Source organism: Thamnophis elegans, chromosome 14, assembly GCF_009769535.1.
Source record: "Thamnophis elegans isolate rThaEle1 chromosome 14, rThaEle1.pri, whole genome shotgun sequence".
Classification (NCBI taxonomy): domain Eukaryota; kingdom Metazoa; phylum Chordata; class Lepidosauria; order Squamata; family Colubridae; genus Thamnophis; species Thamnophis elegans.
Window position 1 is genome coordinate 33,663,616 of NC_045554.1, and position 22,479 is coordinate 33,686,094.

General features: G+C 39.1%; 1 protein-coding gene across 1 annotated transcript in view; it reads right to left on the reverse strand.

Moving 5' to 3' along the window:
- The window catches only part of CDH8 (cadherin 8), a 226,476-nt gene that overhangs the window by 43,805 nt on the left and 160,192 nt on the right, over positions 1-22,479 (reverse strand). The window contains 1 exon segment of the mRNA XM_032230772.1: positions 21,754-21,890. Within this exon segment, the coding sequence (XP_032086663.1) occupies positions 21,754-21,890 (137 nt within the window).

Sequence of the window (22,479 nt, forward strand, 5' to 3'; positions counted from 1 at the left end):
TTACAGGTTAGATATTATTACTTTGTTGTAATTTATCACATTTAATAGAATGTTAGTATTTTATTATACTGGCACTTTAATATAGGCTGCCTCCTAGTCCTTCTAGATATCAATTTGATTGTTTTACAAGCCTATTGTAACTCTGCCTTAAACTTTATTTGATTCATACATTAATATAGTACATACACTCATTCATTCATTCATTCATTCATTCATTCATTCATTCATTCATTCATTCATAGAATACTCTGCTTGAACTGGACTATGGCTGCAATAAACTTAATAATGGTACAATGGGATCCATGACACTCAGATCCATGTTCAGATTGCAATGGCAGATTGCCCCATCTCTTCAGCCTCAACTCCACAGTCCATTCTTGAGCCTCCACTACACAAGAAGGATGCCACTGTATGGTATTTATGTCTCCACATTCTACCCCTGCACTTATATAGGACATCATCAGGTTCTGTTTCATCCTTTCCAGCAACTTTAATTCCATACTTATGGGAACTGATTCCATATTTCTCTCTGTGATCTGAGACCCCAGTCACTCGTGGCTGTATTGTTGGCTCCCAAGAGTGAGATATCCCTTATGCCTATTTCATTTGGGCCCATCTTTGACAAGCAACTTCCTTTCCATTGATTTACACCAGCCTGCAGAGGATACTCTTACCCCAAGGGACAGAACAAGTCCCTTTTAAATTGCCTGGAGAACAGTGAGGATTAGTTTCTGTTCTGGAATTTCAAAAGCAAATACTACTATACCACATTAAATTGATCAAGGCAAGATGATATGGGCAAGACTTGATTTTATTATTATTTAGTGTTGAACACAAACACAGTTTAACTATGTCCATTTATTTGGCTTCATATCATATTTCTCCCCAACCCAAAGTTTGCAGAGCTAAAACCTTTCACATTTATATTCATGTGGCTCACATTGATCAAGATTGTATCTAGTTGTATAACATATCAAGATCGCCTGTTTCCCAATCCCTTGTTTTTATTCTGTATTGTTTTAGTCCTTTTTATCTCCTTCCTCTTGCTTCTCTCAATCTTTGATATCTGACATAACCGCACAATATAGAGGGAGGGAGAAAGGGGAAAGCTCACACACTCCCAGTTTTGAATAGTTTGGTGTTAGAGAAATACATTCTGAGAGCCAGTCTGGTGCAGTGGTTAAAGCAGTGTTTTTCAACCTTTTTTGTGCAAAGGCACACTTTTTTCATGAAAAAAATCACGAGGCACACCACCATTAGAAAATGTTAAAAAATTTTAACTCTGTGCCTATATTGACTATATATAAAGTGTTTTTCCCACGGCACACCTTACACTATGTCACGGCACACTAGTGTGCCATGGCACAGTGGTTGAAAAACACTGGGTTAAAGCATCAGGCTAGAAATGGGAGTCTATGTGATCTAGGGTGCTGGGCGGCGCTGGGCCAGCCACTTTCTGTGAGTCATAGAACAAAGTAATGGCAAGGTACATTTGAAGAACTTGCTAAGAAACTGCATGGACTTGTTCAGGCAGTTGCCAGAAGTCAACACAACCTCCTATCAACAATGCTGCACACCCAAAGAGAGAAATAAATATGAGCAATTGATGAAAGTAGATTTTCACCATAAGCTCCACCACCATTGAACCCAAATCCAACATCACATGCACCTAAGAGTATGAATGTTCTTGTGCTGCAATTACACAATGCTGCTTTTGCCCTTTGAATAGAAGTTGCAGTCTTGAAGACATCTCTGAAGTGGAAATTGTAGGAACTTGAATGGATGGTGGGGTTAAAACTGCATGGCAATGTATCTCATATGGCAGTGATGGCTAATGTTTTTGCCATCATGTGCCAAAAGCGGGGATGGTGGTCGTGCCCACATATGCCCACACCCATAATTCTATGTGCCCCCATGCATGCGCACATGACTCCCTACACTTGCATGGCCATCCTCCCCTTGCTTTTGGCACATGATGGCATAGTTTACCCATTATTTTTTGCCCTCTGGAGGCTTCAGGGAAGCCTCCTGAAGCTTCCAGAGGGAGAACAATGGACTTATAGGTAACCCAGAAATTTATTCTCAAACTAGGGCTGTTTTTTGCCCTCCAGAGGGCAAAAGTAGGCTTCCCTGAAGTCTTCAGAGGGGAAAAATGCCCAAAAATGAAGGCCAAAATCAGCTTGCCAGCATGCACATGGTGCTTGTGTGCCTACGAAATGGCTGCACATGCCACCTGTGGCACGTGTACCATAGATTCGCCATCACAGCTATATGGTATTTTAAGCACTATCCTAGTTCATATCCACTCTCATTTTAAGGTAAACCAAGATAAACAAACAGTGGCAAACAGCTTCTGGGATGTCACAAGTGGTCAAGGTTGCTATTTTTGATTGTTTCACAAGATACCTTTCTTTCTAATAAGTGGTTGCGGCAGAGTTTACTAACAATGATAAACTGTCTTTAGGGACAACATTATTGTCTTTAAAAACACATACAAGTAAATCATAACATATTTTTTCTGCCTTAGGAAAAGCACTCTTGCATTCAGAATTTCCTACATTTATTTGCTTCTTCGGTGAACTTAACACCCCTATTATCCTTCTTCTGATTTATACAAGAAAACAATACAAGACAATATACAGACAGGTTTTTATCCATCAAACTCTCTTTCTTATGCTGTTTTAACAATGCACAGAACTGCATTTGTATAGAGTTAAAAACTCATATATTCCTACAAGTGTTTTTTTGCTGGAGAGCAGCAGTGTTTAATGAATCCCTGGGCTTTGGTAATGCAAAGGGAGGGTGATTGGAAAAGCAAATGAATGCAAAGTGTTGAAAAATACAGAGCTGAAAACTTGATTTTTGTAAAAACTAAAAAACTAAAAACACTACAAATCTAAAAACACTGAAAGCTAGTATTCTAGAGATTGTGCTACTGGTCTCGGAATGCACAAAGAATGAGATAGAGGTCATACTGAAATCATAAAACAGAGGAAAGGAGCAAAATCAGCCTCTCACTCCTACACATCCCAGGGTTTGCATAGATTATTATAACAAGCTTCATGTGAAATCAATCCTATGCATATTCACCCAAAACTCAGTATCTAACAGCATTTGTGTTCAAATTGTAACCTATCCGAATACTGAAATTGTATTTAAAATGCACTAATACAGATCTCATTTGGGACCAGAATAGGTGGAATTTAAAAGAATGGTTATTGCATTTCTGACATTTAACACCTACTTCATTTAATAAGCGCTCAGTGGGCACACTGCCTCCAGTGTAAATGATTTTGGATAGCTTTCAAAGGACAAGAGGCTGAAAATCTATAAACAGTGGCAGCCAAGCAATCTACAAGTCTGATTAGTGACTCTCCGAGTTTTTCTTGATTCACCTTCAAGAGGTGACACATATCTGCCAAGGTCGTGAGGGATCAATAGGTGAACTGGCGGTAGACAGGCAAAGGTGGATTTTTCATTCTTCTTTTGCTAAGTTGCAGAGTATTTAAGATTTATAATCACATCAAGGCATCATTAAAAAAAAAATCAGTTCCAGTCTGAAGGTTCCCCACCAGAAATGAAGTCCAGAGCATGTAAGGCAAAGCAGTAATCCATATGCAGCTTCCTGGTGTTGGAAGAAATATCCATCTGGTTCAGTTCCAAGTGGGGAGAAAGACAATGGAAACATGGAGGCTGATTGGAAAGATGGTTTATTGATGGACAGGATCACATAGGTTTGAGGTCCTGGGCAGCTGACCACATGGAGTTGAGAGAGACAGAGAGAGAGAGAGAGAGAGAGAGGTATTTATACCCTCTCTTGGGCCTTGCCCTTGCTTCCTTTCCTGTGCAAGAAATGCATTCTATTGGTCATCAGACTCCCAGGGGGCTATTCAGGGGTCATAGCTGAGGTTGTCTGAGATAAGTTTGGTTGATCCTTGCTGGGTGATGCAATGAAGGGAGCTTGGTAGTGCCATGTGGTGAGCTCTGCTGATAGATAATCCTATTGTCCTGGAGGGTCATGTCTTAATCCCACCACCCTGGAGTTGAAGGTCTAATTGTCTTGTAGATAGGCTAGCCCAGTCCTGCTGGGGCTATTAACAAAAGTGGGGGCTGCTTTCCAAGAGCATTTTCTTCTTTAGGGAAATATAATAGCAGACAAACAGCTGGAGCATGTTCTCGATGTGCATGTGCACAGAGCTGCCAGATGAAGGGAACATCTAAGGAACAAGGGTTGACTTGGGAGTATGGCCACAGGTGGATGGTGAATGGCCGCTCCCAGAGGAAATAAAAGAGGAGCGCAAGGGGAGTGGAGTTTGCAGGAGACAATTAGTTCGCTTAATTGGTTCATGACTCTCCAAGACTCCTTGCCAAGTTTTACACATATCGACCTGGCAGATCTCCAAGAGGAGCGAAAGGGGAGGGGTGTTTGCAGGAGACAATTAGTTCATTCCTGAATTCTTGCCAAGTATTGTGGCATCTGAAAGATATCGGCCTGGCCACTCTCCTAGCCTCAAAAAGGTTGGTAATTGTGAGCTATCTTGAAAGACTATGCGCCAAAAAACTTTGCTGGAGAGCAATTCACTGTAAATTAAGTAAAAGGGGTTTATCGAGACAAGGACTCGGTTTTGTGCTGCTAGGGAAGCCTAGGTCAGAACACTATCCTGTTGACTCAGATGGTGGTTACAAACACTACTAGCTGGATAAAGAATCTCATATCTGCAAACACAAAAGTGGGATTAATTCAGATTCACATTTCTTAGGTTTATTCTGATTACTGCTGAAATTCCAGGGTTTTAGGAAAACTTCTATGCCATTCTTATGAGAAGATGCTATGTGACTGGAACCTTTTTCAATCCTCTGGGTAGTTAAATTCACGGGTCGGCAAACTTAAACACTCAAAGAGCCATTTGGACCCATTTCCCACATAAAAGAAACACCAGGAGCCACAAAGATCCTAACCGGAAGCCCCCTGTTCAATTCTGGAGCTGACCGGAAGTTCAGTTCCCCCACCATAGAGTCTCCTCCTAGCGCGGCATACTTTTTCCTCCTGAAAGCCTTATCAATTGTGGAGACAACTGGAATACCCTCCCCTTGCCATAGAGTCTTCTTCTGGCGTACTGTGCTTCTCCCCCCACCCCGGAAGCTCCTCTCAAAATTGTGGTGCCGACAGGTAATGGACCCACAGCAGAGGGAGGAAAGAGCCACATGCGGCTCCAGAGCCGCAGTTTGCTGACCCCTGCCTTAACTGATTTACTTGTTGGCATGTGGCATAGATAGAGACCTTTCTATCAAATGTGCATGGTTATGATACCCAAGAGAAGCAGATATTTACGTCACAAAAATCTAGAAGGACAAACTTCCTTCTGTACTGACAAAACTTCTTGGATGAGAAGCAAAATATTTCAAAGAAAACACCAAGAAACTCCACTTGCCTTTTGGAAAAAGCAGTTATGGGACAATATCAGAAAGTGAAGTAGATTTTGAAATGATCTAAACATGTGAAGGTGTTGATTTAAAAAAAATGCATTAAGGGGAGGAGGGGAATCCAAGATGTTAAATCTAAGACAAGGGTGAAGTATTCTGCAGAGAAATTGATTGGAAAGTGAAGTACTAAATCTGTTGAATGCATCCTTTATTGCCTCTTCTGCATGTGCTTTAAGAACTGTATGAAAGGAGGAAATGAGCCAAACCTGAACATTTTTATATCTATTGATCTCAAAAGGAGAAATCAGGAAAAGGAGCCTAATTCTCTCCAGTGAAATCAATGGCATTTAGATGGTCTCAACACTTAAAGAGATCATACAATATACAGCTTTGTTTCCTTGAAACTTTTCTTTTCTAAAAAATAAAAAAAATGATTGCTTAATACACCACAAAATGTCAGAAAGCATTAGAATCACATCTCAAACATATTGGCATTACTACCCACCCGCGCCTCCAAATCAAGAAAATAAACTGTGACAAGAAAATGAAGCATTTATTTATTTTTGATCTAATGATTTAGTTTGAAGATAATAAAGGAACAATTACTTTGCTTTGAAAAATCTTTGCTTTAATCAGAAATAGCCATTGTCCATGCCTATTACATAAAATAACAGATGGATTTATAGTTGTGTTTAGTAGATCTGTGTGTGTGTATATATTTCATACATATGCTCATCCATATCTTGACTGAATGGATATTTAAATGCATTATTCATCTGAATCATGATGGAAAGGATTAAAATGCTAGCTGAAAACACCAGCTTCAAATGTCCAACTACTTATTAAAGAACAGGATATAAATAGTTTTTCCAGGAAAAAAGTAATAAAGATGGTAATGGAATTACAAAATACCTAATTTTTTCCTCTGTTATTTCATTGGTCTTTATCATAAAAAATCATTTTATCATTAATTCAATAAAAATACCCCTGTCCTCTCTCCCCTCCCTTCCCTTCCCTTCTCTTTTTTAGAGCCTCAACTTAATTTTCAACATAATATTTGGTTTTGAACATCACATGTAAGATAACTTGGTAGCCCTTCTTATTTTACATTGATCACAATTTACTCAACAAATTACCAATCTGGAACATTCTAATCTCTTCAGGTGAAGATAATATTGTTGTCTAATTTGCTAAAAAAAATACAGTAATTGTAGAAGGTGCAAGATCACCTTGCAGTCCAAGAAGTCTTCTCCAGCACCATAGTTCAAAGGCCTCAATTCTTTGGCGCTCAGCCTTTCTTATGGTCCAAATTTCACAGCCGCACATTGCAATTGGGAAAACCATAGCCTTTACTATACCCACTTTTGTTGGCAGGGTGATGTCTCTGCTTTTTAGTCTGCTGTCTAGATTTGCCATAGCTTTCCTCCCCAGAAGCAAACGTCTTTTAATTTCTTGGCTGCAGTCCCCATATGCGGTGATCTTAGAGCCCAGGAAAATAAACTCTGTCACTACCTCCATTTCTTCCCCATCTTAAGACAATACTGAAAGTAAAATTATTTTCTCCCTGTTGCTCACACAATACTTCGGAAACATTACACAGCTTCATACTTGTGAGATTCTTACTCTTTTTTAATAACTATTTAATCAGGCTAATTGCCAATATCAACATATGGACTTGTCCAAGTTCTCCTGAAGCAATATTTGGTGCCTGGTAACAATTCTGATTGGCTTCTTCTAAACTTTAAACAAAAAGTCACTTGAAGCCAACCACTTAATAAAACAGTATAAATGTGCTGCAGCTGCCAAAAAAGCCAATGCAGTCTGGAGCTGTATTAACAAGAAGAATCAAGATCACAAGAAGTGATATTACCACTTAATAATGGAGCGGTATGACCACACTTGGATTATTGCATACAATTTTGGCCACTGCAATATAAAAAAGAGGTTGAGACTCTGGAAAGGGTGCAGAAAGAGTGAAAAAGATGATTGGGAGGTTGAAGACTAAAGCATACGAAGAACGATTGCAGGAATTGGGTATGCCTTGTCTAGTGAAGTCTTCATTAAATGATTACGACTGGGACCAGCAACTCAGCCATTAAGGAAAAAGTTGCTAAGTGAAACTCCCACTGTGTTTATGATCTTACTTCAGCTTTACTTTGATTTACAGACCAGTGAAGATCATAAGTGCAAGGATATGTTGCAAAATTACTTTTCTGTCACAACTGCAAATAGTCACTAAATGAGGCAGTTACCAAAAGAGGGCTAGAAAAAAAATCCATAAGCTTTGGCTGGCCTACATGGCTCCTTTCAGCTCCATAATGGTATAATTTTAACAGCATCCTTTGAAAATCTTTTGTGAAACTAAAGGGTTTTTCTGTGGATCATTAACATGTTTTATGTCTCCTACATGAATTTGACCAATTCAATTTTAAGACCAACTAAACCAGTTGTACTGGGCAAATGGCAGCTATCTACAGTATGCCATCCCTAACATTTCTGCTTCAGGAAAACCAAATGAAAGAAAATGTATTTTATCCACTACATTTTCAAAGAGATTCTCTCTAACCTTGGTGACATGAATCACAGAATTCCAATTCTTTCTCAGTGGGTAGAAAAAAGTCATTTCTGGGGAAAACATTTTACTTAATTGCTCAATTTTGGAAAAGTCCCTATCTCAGCACGTGTATGTATATGTATATCTTTCTGTCTCTCTCTGTCTCTGGCCCTCAGAATAATAATAGTAATTAAAAAATATATGACGATATCTTTATTGTCATCTCTTTCTCTCTCTCCCTCCCTCCCTCCCTTTCTCTCTCTCTCTCTCTCTCTCCCCCTCCCCCCCCCCCTCTTTCTCTCTCTTTCTCTCCCCCCCAACATCCCTGAATCCTACATAGGTCCTATAGGTAAAGGTAAAGATTCCTCTCCAAATTAGCATCCTGTTCACCCGAAGTGGCTCGAACAGGCTGAATCCCACCCCTGGTTAGACCCAATTTTGGCAAATGAATATGAAGACCCAAGCAAGATGGGGAAATTAGCCCCCCAAACCCACCCACTCTTGAAACCATACTTCTGCATTTTTATTAGAAAATGTATATAGATGTATTCATGAAGGCTCAGTTCAAAGGAAATAACATCATTTTACCAGGATATTTTTTCTATGTGTACCAGTAAAGTAATGAATTCCTTTAAGATGTATCTTAACTCTACAATTTAAGTAGCTTTTAACTTAGTTATATGAACGGTGCAGGTCAAACATACATTCTGTGGGTGTAATTATCATCATTTAAATTCTGCCTGCCTTCCTCAGTGTAGTTATCTGGTTGCCACTATTATAATCTATTCATGCGATTCTGAACAATATTAAATCCCCATTTGTATCTACTGTTGTTTGCATCACTTAATTAATCATGACGGAAGGTGAGGACACTACAGAAGTATTAACGCTAAGTTGGAAAACAATGTATGTAGACAGGTTTTTGCCTCACGCTAATAAGATTGAAATGGCATCTATGTACTATAAGCAGGGAAAGAAGCATTGTAATTGAGATATGGGCACAACTGCGTAAGTACTGTGTAAGCTTGAATAATCCAATCTTAAGTCTTAAGGAATTCCATTGTTCTCCATATATTACAGAGAGCAAGCATAGTGAAGTGGATGTTATGGAAGTTAAAAATAAATTTAAATACCTTCCACATTTTGATTTTGCTATAACCTTAAAACAGCCGTCAATAGAAATATTAATTGTGCACTTAAAGAGAATCATAAAACCCACTAATGTGTTATTTGTCAAGCCTGAGGAAAAACAGGAGAAATTAAAATGGCAAAAAACTGCCAAGTTTTGGTTCTTCTGTTCGGATTTTCCACAGCAAATGCTGCAATTCAATCCAGAGAAAAAAGTGTAATAGAATTCATTAAAATCAGTGGATCTGAAATCTACTTTTGGACTTGTTTGGGTTTTTTTATGTTCATAATACAGTATGAAAGTAAATTTATAGCAAAAGCCAGTTCATTGATGAGTCTTTATAATGGTGAGGTGACAGCAAAATTTCTTAGAAGTCCAGTCCATGTCTATGGAGATTCTCGATCATCCAGGTCATGGTTGTCTCAAAGGCGCTTTTCAAAAGGCCATCAAACTTTCTTAGTTCTCCTGAAGAAGCTTCTTGGATGAGAAGCAAAATGTTCTTAAGGCAAAAAAGCCAAGAAAGTCCAGTTGCCTTTTGAAAAGCAGTTTTGAGACAAGTCCAGTCCATGCTTGTAATGATGAAAATAATGTCATAGTTCCAAGGATTCAGTGGAATTGAACTTGAGGCCGAGACACAGAAATCTAGTTGAACAAAGTCAAAACAGAGTTTTGTGCAAGTGAGTACGGACAGAAACTCTAACAGAGGTTTTCCACTACCCATTCACTCTAGGATGGCTTCTTTAACTCAAGGAACATAGATGTTCTGATCTAGGCTTCCCCAGCAGCACGAAGCTGAGTCCTCATCCTGATAAACCCCTTTTATTTAATTTACAGTGAATTCCTCTACAGCAAAGTCTTTCCTCTTCCACAGTCTTTCAAGATAGTGCACAATTACCAACCATAATAAGGCTTGGAGAGTGGCCAGGCCGATCTCTTTCAGATGCTGTGGTACTTGGCAAGAATGCAGGAATTAACTAATTGTCTTCTGCAAACACTCCTCCCCTTTCAGTCCTCTTTTATTCCCTATGGGAGGGGCCATTCACCGTCCACCTGTGGCCTTACTCGACCATGTTCCTTAGCTGTTTCATTTGTCTGGCAATTCTACACATGTGGACACTGGGAACAGGCTTCAGCTGTTCGTATGCCTCACTGATGTTTTACTCTGAAGGCAGATAACTGACCTCTGACACAGAGCCCTCATCAGAGCCTTCCTCAAAGTCCAGGACTGGGCCCTGTTCCTCCCCAACCTCCTCACTATTCGACTCTGCTGCCAGCTCTGCTAGCCACTGGCGGGCCACAATAATAGATCCTTCCCAGTTACAATTCTGATTCTGGAAGAGGCCACAACTGTTTATGAGCCTGGCCCTGCAATCTGGCATTTTCCTTCTCCTGGTTCTTTGCCCTTTAACCCAGTTGCAGTGACATTCCTTTGGGATCACAAGTTAGGGGATTCTTCCAGGGATTGAGAAGTGCAGGTTCTAAAACGTGAAAGAGATTGACTTCTTTCTAGATTACATCCTCATGAGACAGAATTACATGCTTCGGTCACAATTCAATTCACAGAATCCCTGTGTTCATCTTCTGACAACTCTTCTTCTTGGAGATGCCACTGAAGTCAGTGAGATCAATTTCCAGAGCAGCTTGTATAGCACCGTTGCACAATCTATTTACTGTCAAAGGACTTAAAAGCCTGAAGTATAATCCCCTGGAAACCATACAGTTGGCAGGCTTGAAGTATTCTCACCTACTCTTTCTTCTTTCCCTTTGGAAGTCTGCATCTTTCTTCCCCCAAGCTGCAGAGAAAGGATTGCTAAACCTTATGGGATATCTGATTTCCCCCCTTTTTTCATTAGGCCTTTAAATTTAGGCTGAGGGTGGAGACATCTGCAAAGGAGATCTGGATAGCAAAAGCAGCAACTTGCTGTAAGCTTGGTCCCATTGGTGTGTGGCTGTGATGCCATGCATATAGGGCACGTTTATCATTTGGATGAAAGCCTCTGACCACATTGACATAACATCAAAATGAGGGCTACACATTGATCCCTTCCTTGCACAGCCTTAATCCTGTTGTGTAACTGTATAAATCAGTGATGGCTAACCTTTTTGTTGTTGTGTGCATGCATGTGCACCCATAATGCAATGCATGCACGCCTGCCACCCCATGCATGTGCACACAATTCCTTCATGCTTCCCCTGCCCCCGTGCAGGCGCATGTGACCTTCCCACCCATGCACACAAATCTTCTGCATGCACCCCACCTCCGCACATGTACGGCAGAGACCCGGAAACCAACTGGCTGGCAGGAGGCATGCATGCATGGTGGAGCTGAGTGGAGTGATGGCTTGTGTGCCCACAGAGAGGGCTCTGCATGTCACCTTGGCTACTGACATATGGTAGGTTCTCCATCGCAGGTATAAATGATAGATTGAGCTTTATTCCTCTGGACTCTTCTTACCCTTTCTCACCCAATACGAGGAAAATAAATTGTGGGAAGCACTGTCATATTTTCACAAGATGCTGCCGCAGAACACTCACCATCTCTGATGTTATAATAAATATTGATCTGCCTTTGAATCTTCCTGCAGTAAAATTGGCTTCCAGGGTAAAGTTGACTTTCACTCAAGGTTCTCTATTACATGTTAGAGTACAAAAATAGCCAATCCATTTTGCAAAGCACGCCTTGTTATCTGGATAAAGTATGAAACAATGACAAAGTCTTCAAGTTTAACTTTCTATATGATGTTTGTTACCTCTATAACTGCCTGGTTTGGTTCTGCAAACCAACAAGACAGACATAGACTTCAGAGGATAATTAGAACTGCAGGAAAAAAAAATGCTACCAATCCGCTTTCCACTGTACACTGCATGAGGGCTGTGAAAACATTTGCAGACTCCTCACACCCTGGACATAAATTGTTTCAACTCCTACCCTCAAAACAAGCTATAGAGCACTGTACACCAGAACAACTAGGCAAAAGAACAGTTTTTTCCCCGAATGCCATCACTCTGCTAAACAAATGATTCCCTCACTACTGACAAACTATTTACTAAATATGCACTACTATTAATCTTCTCATTCCTATCACCCATCACCTCCCACTTATGATTGGTATGACTGTAACTTTGTTGCTTGTATCCTACAATTTATATTGATTGTTTCCTAGTTTGATTTGATTGCTTATTTGTACCCTTATGATTCATGACAAATGTATCTTTGCTTTTATGTACACTGAGAGCATATGCACCAGAGACAAATTCCTTGTGTGTGGCCAATAAAGAATTGTATTGTATTGTATTGTATTGTATTGTATAGTATTGTATTGTATTGTATTGCATTCTGTTCTGTTTTTTCTATTCTATTCTATTCTAGTTCTGAGGTCACCATTTACAATTAGAGGAAAGGCTTCCAATTCCTGGATGACAGAGCAAAAGACTATCCCAGAAACCAGTTTCTCTTCTTCAATAGGTATTCTAAGATTGGAACTGTACATTCTAAGGGCTGAAAAGCTGGCTTGGCCTGTTTTGATTCTGAGTTACTCTATGTCTTAATTTAATATTGCTCCTGACTTACAAAGTACTTTCTAGTCACCAAGTGTGAACGAGAGAGAGGGGGGGGGAGGGACAATCAGTCAAATCACTATGGCATTAATCATTTCCACGATTTCATTTTGATGAACTGAGTAGCTGACTTTTCTACCAAATATCTATTTAGCCCCTTGTAGTGAAATTGCTTGACTAACAGCTACACATCAGAATGCAATTATTCACAAATCTTAAGCCCTGGAACCAACTGCATATTATAGTTTGAACCCTGTCACATGTCTGGGGTTCTATCTCTCATGTCTTTATATGTGTCTATTTAGTACAAGCAAAATATTCCACATTCTGGTTTACCATTTTGTAATGTGGAAGCTTTAAGACAGGGGTGTCCAAACTTGGGAACTATTAAGACTTGTGGACTTCAACTCCTAACTTGGGCTGGCTGGGGAATTCCTGGAAGTTGAAGTCCACAAGTCTTGAAGTTCCCAAGTTTGGACACCCCTGCGTTAAGAGATCTGCATTCAGAAGATTTGTCTTACATATCCACCCTAAGTCATCAACTCCACTTACTTTCATTCATGAGGGTCTATTCATGCTTAGTCGTCAGCGCAAAGCATTCAGTCTGCTCTCGAGTTGCCATGGGCAGGGTGGGGCAGAACTGACGAACAGATCGGCAGCCATGGTTCTGAAGCACATTCCACTTGATCCTTTTTCAAGGATTGGATCTCAGATTACTGGAGCTGGCCTAAGAGACATGTTTTTCTACCACCCGCAAAACTGCCTCGTTTGAGAATGTAATTTAGGACCACAGGGAGGAGGTTGGAAACAGGGTCAGAGTTCAGCCATAAATTACATGCAGCAGAGTTGACTTCACTCGGGTAGTTGCCGACTGTAGCTCCTATAAATAACTGGATTTCTTTTGAAACTTTTAAATAAAAAATTAAAAAAGAAAAATAAAGTTGGCTCAAGGGTAATGAGTTAATTGGGGGCATTAAAACCCTGACAGCTTCTTCATATGGCAGTTAAAACCACGATCTCTGAAGGCTTTATAATTTTTAGAATGGAAAGGTAATTGGATGAAATAGTATAAGGTCTCCTGCTTGAGATGGTTGGACTAGATCTCTAAGGACCCTTTCAACCTTTCTGTTCTGTTCCGTTCCATTCTTCTCATGAGAAGAATTACAGGTATGGCATGGATGGAAGCTTTAAGAGATGTGCATTGAGAAGATTTGCCTTACGTATCTACCCTAATTCATCAACATCCATTGGCAAACCTAGATCACTGTACTTTCATTCATGAGGGAAACTTTAAGAGATCTGCATTGAGATTTCTCCCCTTCTCCAGAAATCATAAGACTCTGATGGTGACCTATGGCAAGCTTGCCAAGAGGGCAGTGGGCATCTGGCTGTCACCATTTGGGCTTCAGGTTTCTGAAGCTTGTTGTGTGCAAAAGACCGCTAGCCATCAAGCATGTGGTTGCCATAACCCAAAGATCAGGTGGTCAGAGCATGCAGTACACCAGCCACCTGGTCTTCAGGTTCTGGTGCTTTGGTGCACACGTGTGCGCATAGGCACACTTCCAATTTGGGCAGTGGGTGCGTAAAGATTTGCCATCACTTGTCACAAGAGCTAAGAATGTCTTTCAGGAACAAGTGAGCTGTTTTAGAGTGGGGCTAATGCTGGTGAAGAGGAAGGGGGACAATTCAAAAAGTAGGTTAGGTGATTTATTTATTCCTAAACCTTTATATTCTTTGAAAATATTAATTTAAGGGAATCTATGAGGAACAAGATGACAGAAGAGGGATCTGTCCTAGTAGAAATTATAGCCTCTGTGTCTTTTGCAATAACCCCTTTTCGGAAAGAAAAATGCTGTTAAAACTTTTTGGTACTGCATATTGGCCCCTTTTGCCCATCTATTTCAAATGCATTATTGTTGCCCATTAATTAAAACCACCAAACAATTTTGTCTTCAAAAGAGGGTTGCATCTGGAAGGTATTTTTCCCCCTGTTCAATGATTTTGGGGACTGAAAGCTCAGTGCCTCTAATTCTTTAGAATAATTTCAGGGCCTATTTTTTGCTTGGACAGTCCATTCAGTTCAGGAGGAGAAACAATTGATTTATGACAAACACAAAATTGACTCCCAGGTTCCAAAATAAGGATCTTCCTAATTTTCCAGTAATTAACACCATTGATAAATATTCAGTGATATTTCTGGAGATTATCATTTATCTGTTTCAATCATTATGTTTCTCACATATGCAGCAAGCAGAATTGATTCTATTTCTCTTAAATATGGCCTTCATCCATAGACACAGAGAGGGGGGGAGGGAGGGAGAAAAAGAAAGACTCAATATTTTCTCAACAGTTCTTCTTTCTTCCCCACAAAATGCTACAGAGTTTGGTCTTTGTTTCATCACAATTCTAATAAGAATAGGCGTTCTATGGTGATAAATGCTGCATTGATGCAAGTTGGTTGGGATTATCTAAAAAAAAAAAGCTTAAGAGCAATTGTATTTCTAAATTCCTTCTGTTGGATTCAAAAGCAGCATATTCTTACTGTCTATCTAGTGGGATTATTAATGATGTGATTCAAATTTGAATGAGAGATAGCCAAGGAATTCCCAAGACTTGGAGCTTAAAATTATTGTCCTGAAAGTAGGGAAAAAGCATACAGCTTCAAAGCTATTGCCTGTATGTGTCTATCCATGTAATTGTCAGAAGTTGAGGTCAGCTCTAAACTGATCTGGCTACAATTCATTTGAGTTAAAAAGAATTCCAAACAAGTTAATCTGATAAAAAAAAAAATAGATTTTGATATCTACTTAATGGCTTGAAAAGATGTAAATATATTATGAGATTCACTTGTTTAGAAGTTTTTTTTTTAATTCAAATGAATTACATCTACTTGAGGGCTTGAACAGGGACACAGTGGCTCTGTGGCTGAGCTTATCAATTAAAAAGGTTGGCAGTTCAGCGGTTTGAATCCCTAGCACTTCATAACGGAGTGAGCTCCTGTTACTTGTCCCAGCTTCTGCCAGCCTAGCAGTTCCAAAGCTTGTAAAAATGCAAGTAGAAAAATAGGAAACAACTTTCGTGGGAAGGTAACAGTGTTCCGTGCGCCTTCGGCATTTAGTCATGCCGGCCACATGACTACGTAGACGTCTTCGGACAATGCTGGCTCTTTGGCTTTGAAACGGAGATGAGCACTGCCCCTTAGAATGACTACCACATATGTGCGAGGGGAACATTTACCTTTATGGGCTTGAACATTTGGATTGAAGCATCATGCCACATATCTTTGCTGAGATGTTAGATGTTCACAAACACACATCTTTTCTCCTCTCTTTTTCTCTGACAGATTCTCTAAACATGGCAGAGAAAAAAAATTATTTCTTGGTTTTTAATAAAAACCTATGAGACTGGTAATGATTACGGAGTTAGGCACTAGGATGTGCAAAACCCAGGTTCTGGTCTAACTCAACCTTGGGAATAAATAATTGGCAGTTAATAATTTAGGACCCATCATTCTCTCTTCAGTCTAGGTCAAAAGATTGGCAGAGTGATAACCTCGGAGAAAAAGGTTCTATGAACCACTGTAGAATAAATCTAAGAACTGAAGATGCACACATTTCTACATCAGTGAGTTTGAAATAACTTGAAGTTTAATAAGCAAAATAAAATGTGGGAGAAAACAAAGAAGACAGCTTCAGCGTGGGGTCAAATGCATCATCAGTCTGACACACATGAAAGAGACAAAAGTCCAGTCCCCCTTTAGGTCCATTGACTCTGATCTGGCACCAATTTGGCTTGACCATTAGTAGATCAGATGCTTGTATGTAGGTTGCATGGAATAAACCCAGAGTGCTCCTGGTTTCATGCCTCTGATGAAAACCTATATCTATGCTTACTTCCAATAGCTAATCTTGACTTTAATTTCAGGTCCTCCACCTTAAATAGAAAGTGTCTCTTTAAATAGAAGTGTCATTGCAGCCCCTTTAGTAGAGAAAAGTCATTTAGTAATGAAGTTGTCATCTTTTCAATAGCACTTGAACGTTTATTTCTATGAAGGCCTTTAAAGGAAATACATTATGTCTATTTTACTTTAATGAAACAGGATTTTCCCCCTATGCTTTGTGTTTCTTTGTTAACAACCCCTGCTGTTGTTAATGTGCTTTTGCTTTAGTATCTGAATGATTGTTGTTTTGAACCATTGGCTTTAATTATTAGTACCACTGTTGTTTTATTTTACATGTTTGCAATAAATAAACATTAAAAACCCCAAAACCAACAATAACAGGAAAACAGAAAACTGCCTGGTCACATTTGTAATTTATTGTTTTAGTAACTTAAACAAATACATAGATAGATATATGGTATATGATATATGACAGATGGATGGATGGATGGATGGTTGGATGGATGGATGGAATGGAGAGATAGATAGATAGATAGATAGATAGATGGATGGATGGATGGATGGATGGATGGATGGATGGATGGATGGATGGATGGGATGGACAGATGGATAGGTGGATGGATGGAAGATGGTTAATAGAAGATAGAGATAGACAGATAGATATAGAGATAGATAGATAGATAGATAGATAGATAGATAGATAGATTAGATAGATTTTATTTGCACCAATATGGACTTGGGGTTCAGTTTATTGTGGGGGAGGGAGTAACATTTAGGAGTATAGAACCACAGTTCAGTTTAACAAAATTTTGTTCCATGCAGAAAGAATCAGGAAGGTGATGGCATCTGTTCAAACTGCTATTTCCCTAATGTCTAAAAGGTCTACACAGTTCATTTTTCTTCTGTTCTGCAAAGGTCACAATTTTTCCAACTGAAAATAAACTTTCACGTTTTGCCTGTTCTGTAAGATCCTTCTATGACCCCATTTGCCAGAAGCATTTCTAAATGTTCTTCTCCCTCTGGTTTGAATTCTCAGTTTCTAGAAGACTATGATTTCCTGTGCCAAAAATTAGATTAATCACTTTTGCGAAAGGGAGAGAATATAGTATGTTTGTGGAGGTACTATAACATATATAATAGTGAGATTTAATTAGTTTTAATTGCTATATAGTATCATAAAAAGAAAACAAAGCAAAACAAAGCAGTAGAATCAAATCAAAACAAACTGCAAAAAAGTCAGAGCAAACTATATACCCCATAAATCCTAAACCAAATGTAAGAATGTAATGATAACTGCATATGCATAAAAGATGCTAGGTCTCAATTTTAAATAAATTAAATCTTGATCATATTGCTTAATCTTTCTTGACTTTAATGATAAAAAAATCCAAAGTTTGGAAGCTGATACACTTCACCTATTTAACCTTTCATACCTGGTATACATGCACATTTTCAAGAAACACTTTTTGGCCAAAATCCCGGGATGGTAAATCCAAAGTTCTTGATAAATGGACATGTCTCTTCCAACAACCTAATTTATCATAGTAAGAGGATACTAAGGGACACAATCAAAATGTATGCACTAATATATATTCAGACTTCTATCTACCTACCATCCATTCATTCATTCATCCATCCATCATCTATGCATCCATTTTATGAAATAATCTTCTTTTAGGATCATGATTCTGTATATTGATTCATTGGACAATATTCTTCAAAAGATCATTTACATTCTCAATTCATAATTTCTTTCACACTATCATGTTGCTTTTAGTGACAATTCTTCAATCATGGTAATAAGAGATTCCACACAACACTAGGAGACTTGCAATTTGAAAAGCAGGAAAAAATAAAATAGGAAAACAGATCATGTGTATCCAGAAGGAGACCATACATAGCATGCATAGCGTGTCCGTTTATGCATCGGGGTCTCTAAATTACAATTTTTCTAGGATCCTCTTCGTCATCCCCAGATATGAAAAATGAAATCATGCCAGATGTTACTAATCTCAAATGCACTCACAATTCATTATTAATAAGCTGTAGCCCATACTGGACAATGACACTGCATTTCTCCAGCATTGCAGATCCATACTAACATATAGTTTGCTGCTGAACCTGAATTCTTACAAGCAACAGGAAACAACAGGTCAGTAATACCAACATGGGAGCCAGTTCCTCAATAAACTAGATATCTTTTTTGCAACAAACTAGATATCTACTCATATCTATACTAAGATCACTATTTCAGGACCCATGAAACCTATAGGCAAGACTAGAAGCATCTTCACAAGCTCTTCCTCCAATATGATTATTCCAGGGTTGGCAAACCTTTTCAGCACCAAGTGCCAAAACCAGAATGCACACACGCTCACCGGTGTGTGTGCTGGAAACTGGAAGAGCAGCTGCCCTGTGCGCATGTGTGCACCCGCCAGTTGCTCTTCCTGGTTCTGGAATGCATGCCAGGCAGCTAGTCTTCACGCATGTGGGAGCAGAAGAACCCGGAAGGTCAGCTGCCTGGTGTGCATCTGCTTGCCTGGTGTGCAGTTGCTTTCTGGGGGTCCGGCGTGTGCATGTGCGCTGGCCAGTTAGTCTTTGCATATGTCGGAGCACCAGAAACTGGAAGAGCAGCTGCTTGGTGCGCATGTGTGCATTGGTGAGCGGGTCTTCTTGTTTCTGGCAGTCCTGCGTGTGCAGAAACCAGCTGGCTGTCACGCACGTGCGTGCCAGAACCCAGAAGAGCAGCTGGTGATGGTGTGCATGCCACAGAGAGGGTTTTGTGTCCCACCTCTGGCACACATGCCATATCTTTGCCATCGTGGATATATGCCATCATCTTCCAGTAATGATTCTCTTAGATTCTACAGAGGATAAACAGGAGAAGCTTTGCATAAAATAATTAACATATACAAGATTGACATCAGAACTCAAAAGAAGGACACCATAACATTAGAGCACTTCAACCTCTCAAGACTCAAAAGTGATTTTAGGAAATTGGGACTTTAACAATAAAACATCTACATGTTTCCAGCTATCTCAGAAGGGCTTAACAAACACAATTGATTTTAATACATTGCAATTGCTAATTAGTAAAGTATTTGTAATCTGTCTCACATGTAACCTTCATCTGCATAAGTAGCCTATCTTTCTTCCTCCCTTACCTTTCCTCTTCTTAAATCTTACCACTCTGTGAATCCAATTAAGATGTGGCTTATGCTTTCTATAAAGTGTTAGTCAGAAAAAAAGCATTTATCAGACTTCTGATTATTATTATATTTTCCCCATCGTAGATGAACACAACCTATTTTCTAAATGGCCTACTGCAAGATTCCACAGAACAGGAAATATTTTCTGGTGTTCTGGATATGACCTGGCCAAAAGTGGTATTCAGCAGGTTCTGACCAGTTCTGGAGAACCAGTAGTGGAAATTTTGAGTAGTTCGGAGAACTGGTAAATACCACCGCTTCCTGGTCTTGCCCCCATCTGTTCTCTGCCTCCCGAATCCCATTTGATCAGGAGGGAATGGGGATTTTGCAGTAACCTTCTCCTGGAGTGGGGAGGTAATTGAGATTTTACAGTATCCTTCCCATGCCATGCCTATCAAGCCACGCCCACAAAGCCAAACCATGCCCATCAAGCCGCCCACAAAACTGGTACTAAAAAAAAATCCCACCACCAGAACTGACCTTGCAGTAGGCTTGTTAATTGTATCTCAAACATCAAAACTACGTTATTTTCCAGAACAGATCTGACTTCACTATTTAACAATTTTTGTTTGAACCCCCCCCCCCCCAGGATTTTCTGGATTTTCATGTTATAATTCTGCCAGAAGACACTGAACATTCCTTACTGCAGCCTTATGAGATTAGAAACAAATCTGACTGTATTTTTTTTAAATGAGTCTTTTATGACACAAAGTGTATTTAAATTTGTATATTAAACCAGAAACCAAGTTTCAGGACCTCTTTTTGCCATGAAAAAAAGCAAACCAAAAATATACCTTACATTATTTTAGGCCTCAGCATTGTGTAACAAACATCAAGACCGTTTAGCTGGAATTAGGTCTGTTCAGTGCCAGAAGTTGCCATAAGTACTAATATTTGCTGAGTTTTATTGCAAACTGAATATATTGTATGGTTGCATCCATTGATGTATCCATCAGACTTCTTTCAGTAATTTATTTATTTGTTCAATTTTATAGCTGCCCATCTCAGTCAATGATTCCGAGGCAATTTGCAATTCATTATGTATCTCCTACATCACCAGCCTGAATTGTTTGCATTATTTTTGGCTTGGAATTGTTGTAGTAGACCCATTGCCCTTCATTCCCCCCCTTTAAATTAATTTTGTATCCGAACAGACATCTTTAAAACTCAATAAATATATTTTAAACAATTTAATGTAGTTTTGTGATACTTCCTGAGGTTGGTTGTTCAACTCCTTCATCACCCAACTAGGTAACGTAATAAGAGTAAGTGAGGACGGGATTTGCTGTGTGCTTCACTAATATTGAAGCCAGTATTTTGGAACAGAAGGGGGAAAAATATATTTCTAGACCTGGAGTACATCAACCTGGTAAAATCACTATAGAAATGTCTATGTTCTGTTGCCAACACTCATTTCTGATTTCAAAATTTATCCATTCGCTTGGCAAAACCTTAAAAGGGAAGGCAGGATAGCTAATGCTTTTTAGGAAACTAAATAACTAAGTAAAGGGATTTCTGGCAATGCTGTTAAATTTCTCATGGTTTGAAAGGAAAACGAGGCTGGTCCAAGCATCTAGGTATTATTTCAAATGGAGAAAGAGAAAGAGAGAGACATCTACATGCCATAAAAATGTCATCGCACACATGCTGCTCCAGTGTATTCATTAAAAACATTACTTGGAGCATTTCCCATGCTATTCCATTCCCGGCTGGCATAATTTTACTCTGGTGGCATATCTGATTAAAAAGAACCACAATAAACAAGAATACATGCAGATTATTCAGCATAAACAATTATTTCCTTTTCTTTCTCTTTCGCTCTCCTCCCACCCTGTGTTTGACAAGACTAACTGATAAATTACGATTGCTGGTGGCTTTCGCTCACTGAACCTTTGCAAGGAAATAGGAAACACACAACAGAGCGGCCAAAGACCAAATAGGCAAAATAATAAATAAATAAAAATGGACAATCACTTACTTTCTTCCATTGCTACAATGGTTATATTATGCCATGTGCTAGTTTCTCTGTCCAGTGGTGTGGCCAAAGTTATCTTTCCATCTTGAGTATTAATGTTGAATTGTCTTTCAAGGTCAGTATTCCGATCGATGGAAAACCTAGGGAATAAAGGTCCTTATTCAATTATTCACTTAAATATATATTTTTTTTGCCTGATCTGAGTAGCACTTGCTCTCATAATCTGACAAATCCGTGTTTGGTTGAATAGCAGCTTTGTAGCCTCTGTGGATTCACTGGGCTCGATAATGGTATAATTCATAACGCCCAATAAATAAATAAATAAAGATGGACTGAGAATCAGGGAGCAGAATTATAGTCCACTGAGTAATTAGCTGCATGCTCGCAGTGTGAAGGTTAGGAGCCATCACTAAGATCAGTCGGTAGCAATCTTTCAAAAACTACTGCGAATCAAGAGTTAATTAGATGATCCATCACTTTTATTGGACAGCACTTGTTGTATTTCATCGTCACTGCTGATAATTCTGTCAATACATTAAGAGGGAAAGTTGTTTTCTACATGTCTGTGTGTTTCAAAGATGCAGCAAGCACTCCAACAAAATGACTTTACAGTAATTAGATAAATATGTCATCTCTGTATGCTGCAAACCAATTCTGAAGACAATAGCCTGTTTTTGTTTTTAAAAAAGGATCTTTTCATGGGTAAAATACTTTTAAAAATGACCATTT